The 9,086-nt window shown below is 30.5% G+C and overlaps 1 protein-coding gene across 2 annotated transcripts in view; it reads right to left on the bottom strand.

Moving 5' to 3' along the window:
- Positions 1–929: 929 nt before the first annotated feature.
- LOC118194692 (G protein-coupled receptor-associated protein LMBRD2) overlaps positions 930–9,086 on the bottom strand; it is a 128,548-nt gene continuing 120,391 nt past the window's right edge. For both annotated transcript variants that reach the window (XM_035365864.2, XM_035365865.2), the window contains exon 15: positions 930–7,129. In XM_035365864.2, coding sequence (XP_035221755.1) covers positions 6,918–7,129 — 212 coding nt within the window. In that variant the 3' untranslated portion in view covers positions 930–6,917. The remainder of the gene's footprint in view (positions 7,130–9,086) is intronic.

The following is a 9,086-nucleotide window of genomic DNA, read 5'->3' as shown; positions in this document are numbered from 1 at the left end:
CACCTTACTCTCCCGATTGAACACGTGTGGGATGCCTTAGGGGGCCAAACTCAGGGCGCAAATCTCTCCCCGGAGCCTTCAGGAGCTGAAAAGTGCACTTCTAGAAGAGTGGCGTACAGGAGGCAGGCAGGAGAAGACAGGTGCTAACTACCAAGGTGGGCAAAAGCCAATAGGCTAAAACGAGGCAGAGCACATCAGCTGAGAAAAGGGGCCCCAAAGAAAAGCCAATCGGCTAACAGGGAAAGGGGTGCCTTACGGCTAAAAAGAAAAGAAGCAAAAAGCTATAAACTGGTCTAAGAAGGGAAGAGCCTTCATGGCTAAAAAAAGGAGGGGGGGAACAAAAAAACAAATAAATAAAAAATTACGTTTTTTTTTTGTCATTATCCTTTAATTTTGATGACCAGTATAAATAAAAACTCTGAAAACACTCTGAAACGACACAAGCAGAAGGAATTAATGCAAGTGGCTAAACATTGATAGAGTAATCTCATTTTGAATCTTGAATTCTTACAAATGCAATCCTAACACTTTGTCATCACAGTGTATGTGTTGCAAAGTAAAAGAAATCACTTATCATATCACACAAGCCAGCAGGGGGGGATTGCTATCGACACATACTACAATTTTTTTTCAAAAAAATTATGCTTTATAATAATCCTATGGACATTTACAAGAAAAAATATTTTTAACCACAGAAATTTATAAGAAGACAGATGTCTGTTACGAATAGTGAAAACTATTCAAAGCAAAAACAAATGTATTAAATTATTATATTAAGAATACTCCCATCCTATAATTCTTTGTAAAAGCATACATAGCCATGCACAGACTTTTCACAAAATTACTTATGCTTGGTTTTCTTCAAAAATGTTTCTTACATTATGATTACAGCAAGTCAGTTTTAAATTTCAAAACAAATCTTTCAACAATTTTTAAACCAAAACCAATTACTTTTTTTTTAAATAATTTATTACATCACATTGTTTGCTAACATTCAAGTGCTTTACCAATAAAATGCATATTAATTCATGAAAACACACATTTTTCATTAAAAATATTGTCATAAACATGAGTCATAAAATAATATTTAATTGTTTAATATAATTTTTCTAAAACTTAATAATTTTAATTTCATGAACAGAATTCATCAGAAATGCTGAAACATAACAGAATCTGAATGAACAAGATTTAAGATCAATCTAATTAAATACAACAAAATTCAGAATGATTTTCATAAATGCACACATAAAATGAAATATGAATGCATAAATGTCAAGTTTATGTAAGTCTACTTACAAATCACATTTATAAATAAAATAATATTTATAATAAAAGGTTAAAACATAACACTCATATATCTTTAATTTATGTACATATTTATATACATACAAAATAAAGAATTCAATTGTTTCACATAGATCTTGTAAAGATTAAAATTTACAAAACACAAGTGAAAGAAATTACAATTCAGGCCCTTTAAAAGTTTCTGTTAAAAAATTATAGGCTTACAATCATACTCACTTGATTAAACAATTTTAAATCATTAGAGATTATTAATCAAAATTCAGACATTTAAATATTATTAAAAATACAATCAGAAAACAATGACTATATGGAATATAAATAAATTTTAAGCAAACACGCTTTCAAGAGTCAGTATAAAATGGATAAAATTAATTCTTTTGCTAAAATTAATAAATCAAAACTTAATTCATTAAACTTATATATGAAGTAAGGACATGTGTAAATGAAGTTTGCAAACAAGTTATATTTTCAAATTATTCATGAGTTCATACTTATACAAAAATATCATTAGAAAAATATTATGCTAAACCAGTAAACAGAATCCAAAATACATTTAACATTCTTTTTAAAATTTAAATCACATGCATTGATACACAATCTTACAATTCATGAAATTATATTCCTCTTAATATATAACATAAAAAGAACATAATTCGATGTATTCTGAAATACTTATGTTAATTGTTTCTCACTTACAATAAAACTATCACAAATGATTAATACTGAAAACAATTTCAATTCGAGATACTAAATATATACACATTGCTGTTATTTCAAAAATGATTTTCTTCATTTTAACATTTTGTTATAATTCTTCTTGAAAATTTAGTTGATGTTTTTGCAATAGATTTTATCAAAAGTGTTAAGTGGCACACAGCTGAATAACTGCTAAGGACTGACATTAGCACCCACAGTAACCACAAAATGAAAGGAAGTGAAATATGGAAAATTACAATAAGCACTGGATACTGTAGGAAGAGGTGTACATATGCAACTTTTAACTTCCTCACCAGTTCACAACATGATGGCACCAATAAGAGATTTAAAGGATTTGACACATGTGTGCAGTTGTACCAAGCGAAAGTTTTACAGGAAAACTGTAACTAACGATCTTGAAAGTGTTGGTATTCTTCCCAACATCATTTGGATGATTTTCCTTGTGGTCTTGGAAAGATCAAAAATGGATTCAAAGAAAAGGTAAAAAAATGGGCAAAAAATATCAGAAGTTGCCAGGAAGTTCAACATCGCCCATATTGTTGTTTCATGATTGTGAAGAGCATTTTAAACAACTGGAACGTGTAGCCAGTGCTAGGGAGGATGTCATGTTAGATATACGATGTCTGCAGTAGACAGGGCAAAAACTGGCACACCACAGCTCAGCAGAAGCCAAATAAATTTACTGCTGCCATGGGAAAGCAGCCAAATACTGTAGCCAGACTACTGTTCCTCTGAAAAGGACTGTATGCCCACAGACTTGTATTTGTTTTATTGCTCAGACAGCACCGTTCTATTGTCTCATACCGCCCAATTTGCAATGGTGTTGAGAGCATCATAACTGAACTGAACAGTACTGGGCTTGTGTATTGTTCTTAGATTAGAATACCTTCAGTCTGTTACTGGATTTATACACACCAACAGATCTGGAGTGAGAATGGTGCTGCTTATTGTCCAGAAAATATCCATGAAAGGGACCGCTATCTGAGATAAATGATCATCATAATGGGCTGGCACCATGATCAATAGCCAGATGCCCCTACATGTGGTTGCAATTAAGACTATGACCAGCCAACAATACATTGATGAAGTTCAACTGCCTTATGTTCCCATTTCCATGTTGCTCGATGATAAATTTCTTTTCATGCATGACAATGCACCATGTCAATGAACACTTGCTGTTCAGGATTGTCTAGACAGAAAGAATATTTAATGCCTCAAACGACCAGCATGTTCTCCAAATCCCTATTGAAAATGTTTGGGATGCTTTAGATACTTGCTGGTTGAAAATATCCTCCAGCAAACAAGGACACCCTCATCCATGCACCAACTAAGGAGTGAGATCAATTGTCTGAACAGCAGTTGGATAATGCTGCGCAAAGGATATGATGTGTGGAAAGTTGCACTGCATTCCATGGTGGACATGTCTCATACTGAAATGTTTCTCAAAGGTGAATGCTTGGAATTCGTGAATTCATATGGATTTTCTCATTTCTTTGCACACAGCATTAAAGGAATACTTTTTTCCCCTTCACTTTTGGACATTTCAAAACCTTTTTGTTCTCCTGAACAATAAATGTTCTTAACTCTAATGTCTGAACAATGTAGCAACAATATATTTGTCCTGCTTAGCCTTCAATCCTCCTTAATGTTATACTACATTGCAATTTAAAATCTGCCCTTAGCAACAGTTCAGCAGTGCATATAAACTGCAAACATATTTTGAAATAGAACAGAACCTTTTTTAATAATGTTCCAAACAGAGAAATACATTATGCTTTGCATAAACTAAAAGTATAAATTAAAGCATTACATATATGAAATTTTGTATCATTTTAGAGTTTTAATAACTCACATAAAAGATTTGCATAAAAATTTTAACTGCATCATCAAACAATGTATTGCTCAAAATAATTCGCTATTATTATAAACGATCTTTCCTGTTATTAATAACACAAGTTTGTACTGTAAACACAAAAACCAATCACAGTCATCATCAAATTCATTTCTACCATTATCTACAAAGTAATTAAGTCATCAGACATACACGATGACATTCAGTAAAACGTTTTATACAGCAATTATATTTAGAGACATACTTATCTGTTTCTATCAACATAAATACATCTTAAACATTTCTTAAGCACACATTTATACACTGAAAGTGTTTGCCAAGAAAGCTGAAATGCCAAGAACACATTTTGAAGCACAGAAAAAATTCTAAATCTGGTTTTTTATAACACACTTGGAAATTTATTCTCTCCTTTTGAGTGCTTATGTTGCTTGAAATCTAATAGTATGCCTTAATTCAGAGAACTGATTAAGATACGATAATAGATTGAAATTGCAAATAATGAAACATTTAATATGTAAAGCTTGCATAAAAATGGGGAGGAACTGATTTTTTGCAAAAATTAACTTGTAACTTAATATTTCAAAGAAGATTGATACAATATTGAAAGAAAAACTCAGAAAAGGCTGCATAAAATATTCAATTTGGCTAGTAAATGCCAACAAGAAAAATAAATTACCTTACACATGTTATAATTCATAGCTTGGGCTTACAGCACATATAAAACTTTTCTCAGACGAGACTATGAAGAGGAAAGATTTTGTAGAATGTATGTTTGAAACAAGCAAATTTAAACGTAATTCTTCCAATAAATGCTCATCAACTTTTCATTCAGAAAAAGTTTCAATTTTTATAATAGTAATAATGAGCATCATGTAATTATTATTGATTCATCTGAGGTATGTAACAGTTTATGATAAGTAAAGAAATTCAGAATAAAGCCAGATCTATAACTATGATGAATTACAATAATGTAGAATGGTATTCAACTGATATAAAAAATATATACATCATATTCAGTACATTTCCAGACACATGTACTGATAAGTCTTTGGCTAGTTTTGGTCTATTTTCATGTTTTATCCCTGATGATGAACATAAATATAAACCACTTTGATCTCTTAGTTTTTTGAAATAGCAATTTTAGGACATCTCAGATTAACATAACCCTTTGTCAATTTCCCTCCCCCAACCGTATAACATGCCACTGGTACTGACAGTGGAATGTTTATCAACACATGACAACTTGAGTGATGACTCATGCAGTGATGCATAAAAAATTTGTTTATATTAGTAACTGAATAACAAAGAGTGTTATTCGATTACTGATTTAAGTTAAATGTGCCAAGAAATGTTGACGAGGAAGTATTTAATAAAAATTTCTTTCCATATGCTAAAAATAGATTTTGTTAATGATACTCATAGGCTAGAAAGATTACATTTAGTGCTATATGAATTAAGAATAACTGATTTGTTATTCACATAAAGCAAGAACCAGCGCCAGAGCTCGCATGGCCACACAGAATTTAAGGAAGAAGAGTTAACAGAGGAATCCAAGAGTTGCAATTCCACAAAATCATTTTTAGTCCACAATTTCCAGCTAACAGAAGTCAAGTACAACTAAAAACTTGTTATTCATATTTCAGTAATCAATAAAATGAACATTTCTTAGCATATCTACAGAGAACTACTTGAAAGCCAGATATGTATATCACTTTAATCACTACCTACAGAAAAATTTGATGCATGGAACATGTTTCAGCACCATAACAATAGTACTGTGATAAGATTATAGAATTTTTCAGAATCGTCCAACATTATAATGTGTGGTATAATACTAATCTGACAAAATATTATTGAATGCAGTGCATACCAAGAACAATTTTCCAATATAATGTATGGTTGGTTCTCTAGTACTGAAATAGACTCAAAACTTCTGTTTGTGGACGACCACAATGACCAGGCATCTGCATTTGCCAGCCATTCTCGATTTACATTCTATATCAGATACATGAGATACACTTCATTGAAATATCAAAGATATCCTCTTAAGAGATTCCTTCAGAACAAAATTACGATTTTGCAATACACCAGCTGGACAATTATATTTTCATTACCTCATTTTTTTAATACACATACTGCAACGAGGTACTAAAAAAATTCTAAAATTCTATCTGCCACCAAAAATCAGTGGAAATGCAGAAGTTATGTTTTGCCAAATGAATTAAACACTTCACTGGGCAAAACATAACTTCTGGATGAATTAAACAATTCATTTGGGCAAAACATATATAACAAAATTTTATTATCATCACCAGAGTTCAGCTAAAGACAAATCCTATCTCTGTACTTGTCACCCTAGAATACAGATTTTTAACATAACTGAAATAATTTCATTTCAGAGAGATGGTCTGAAGAGATGCTAACATCATTTACTTAGTTCCTTGAAGACCAACACATACACAAATATATTCAAATACCTTACTTGTAGCATGAGATCATTTTAAACATTAAGTCATTTCATTGAGATGAAAAGATCAGCAACAAGTTTACTTACTACAAAAGCTTCTCAAGTGCAAAGAAATACTTCATTATAAACAAAACATTTTAAACTATCAAAATTATGTTGCACAATTTTGCAGTCTGTACTAAATAAAAGGTTCTTACTGCCCATGCTAAAAGATGTTATTACCACTACACATTAATATCGAACATAAATTTTTATTAATTAAGCTATTCATAAATCTGTTGAATAACAGCTAATGCTCCAACTCTACTATTTTAAGGCCCCGCTGTGAATCGATAAAATTACTATGCATTTTTATAAGCCAAGAAAATGAGTAAAGTTTACTTTAAAATTTCAGTAATTATTTATAATGAATAAATGTTTATACTGCTTGTTTCATACAAGTGATAGAAATGTAAAATAATAGATAACAAAAAGTATCTTCATTTACTGTGAAAGTACAAAATATACACAAAATTTGAATGCGGAAATAAAAAAAAACAGAAATTCACTACAATTACAAATAAGTCTCTGCAGAATTCAAACATCATCGAAAATACCAGCCGGGGGTCTACCAATGTGAGTCCAAGTTGATCGCATATAACTATTATCCTCCACCACACATTCTTCATCAGGATGTAAATGTCTACCATAATCCCCATGATGATTTCTTTCTTCCGTGTAATCAATAGGTTCCACATCTTTCAGAAGCTCAGCACGGGAATTTTCTTCTGGGGATGATCCAGTTAAACCTTTATGAATAAAATTCAAGAAAATAGTGGGAGGGGGAAGAAAAAAATTAGCAAACTCAGAATATATAATACAAAAACTATCTCAAATATAAAGTTTAAAAATAAGCTAAGAAAACACTGCTATATTTGAGTACAGAAATCATTCAAATCAAAATTGCATCGTTTGTCAAACAAGCTATTAAACTAATGTATAAAAAGTGGGAAAAATAAAAGCAAGTCAGTGGAATTTTAATGAAAAAGTCACAAATGGAAAAACTTATGAAAAACTGCAAACCTTCACTTGAGAAATATTATAAAATTCAGTATCAACTCGGATTTCTTTGTCAGCTTTACAGCAACATTTGGTGAAATTCATTAAATGATATCTGAGGGGGAAAACATAGGAAAAAAAAGGTACCAGCAAAAATACCCTTTGCCACAATTTTTGCGAAAATAGTAATATAAAAGTATTTTTGTACAATAAAACTAAATTTCACTTTTATGGGGCAGATTCAAATAATTTAAACTTGTTCCAGGAAGGTGTAGTATTTGAAACTGCTTCTCGTTTTTTGGAAAAAAAGTTATTATTTCGTTCAAGTAGACAGACTAGTAGTAGGTAAATAACAATGGATTCACATTTTTGAACAGTTTGTCTGCATAGAAGCTATCAAGTGCATATCCTTCCTCTTCTGAAGGCACAATCACGAAAGGATAGACTAAACGTGGAGATTCGAAAGGCAAAACCCATTTCTTCCAGCTTTCTTGACTTAGCATATGAGGGGTTAAATCATAAAAGAAATACTGATCTGTTTTGGAAATGATAAATTAAGCAGGTGCTTCTTACTTCTCTTAACTGGCAAAATATTTTTTATTCTTCAAATACAAAACCTTTGACCTATAAGGTAGATCAGAAGTTGAAACCATTTACTTTTACCTTAATACACATTTACAAATTTGTTATGCTTATTCTGCTGCTACTTAAATGACATTTTAAAACTGTTCTTTCATTCATTCTGATATTACAAACATTTGTTGGAAACATCATCAAAATTTATATTTCACTATGCATTACTGAAAAATGGTTAATTATTTTATGGTTAACTATGAAACAATTTTGTACTCTGGCTGAAACGTAGCTCTAGGACTTTTACTTCAAATAAACAAAACTATGACTTCGTTTTTTTTTACTTTAACCATTAAATGCATGTAGTTGCCATTTGGCAACATATTTATATTTAGTGATGTAAATCAAATCAAAATACAAATTTTAGCTTACTGCATATTTTAACCAACTGGATATAGTATACTGTTTACATATATAGTTTTGAAAGTTTCAGTGTAATACTAACAGCGTAATGATCATTATTGTGAGTTGATGTGTAGGGTGTGGACATCATTTGTTTACAAATTCGTGATTTTGTGTTTGTTGTTATTTTTATGTATTCAAAGTTTTAAAATTGTTTGAACAAGTTTATAAGGTATGTATTATTACATAAAGTTGTTATTACAAATTTGCATATCATATGTTTTTTGCAAAATGTAGCCATTTGGCAACAGTATTTTTTTTAAAAATTGGAATAAAAACTTAGTTTAAATTTTTTCAATATTTTTTCTATTTTATTTGATACCAATTAATGTATTTTTGACTTAGATTTTAAAAAAATTAAAAGAATTCATGCATTTAAGGATTAAGGTTTATTTACTCATTTAAAGCATGAAATAGCAAGAGAAAAAAATGAAGCACAAAGAGCGCAAATTGTATGGAATGTAAAATGGAACTGTAATTTTTATTTCCCCAATTTTTATCCATTTTTTCTAGTCCTTGCCCTGGCAAAAATAAGTTTTTCAAACACCCAATCCTGACTTCAGGTAATTCACTTGGAGCATTCAAATACACTTCTCACATTTAATCAAATCCAAAGAATTATTAAAGTTAATGATTCTTAATAATAACCTTACAAGAAATATTTGTATTTTC

Source organism: Stegodyphus dumicola, chromosome X1 (genome assembly GCF_044657685.1).
Source record: "Stegodyphus dumicola isolate Sdum_Otavi_A_Nest chromosome X1, ASM4465768v1".
NCBI classification, from domain to species: domain Eukaryota; kingdom Metazoa; phylum Arthropoda; class Arachnida; order Araneae; family Eresidae; genus Stegodyphus; species Stegodyphus dumicola.
Note: the sequence above shows the minus strand (reverse complement) of the source record. Positions and strands in the feature narration are given on the sequence as shown.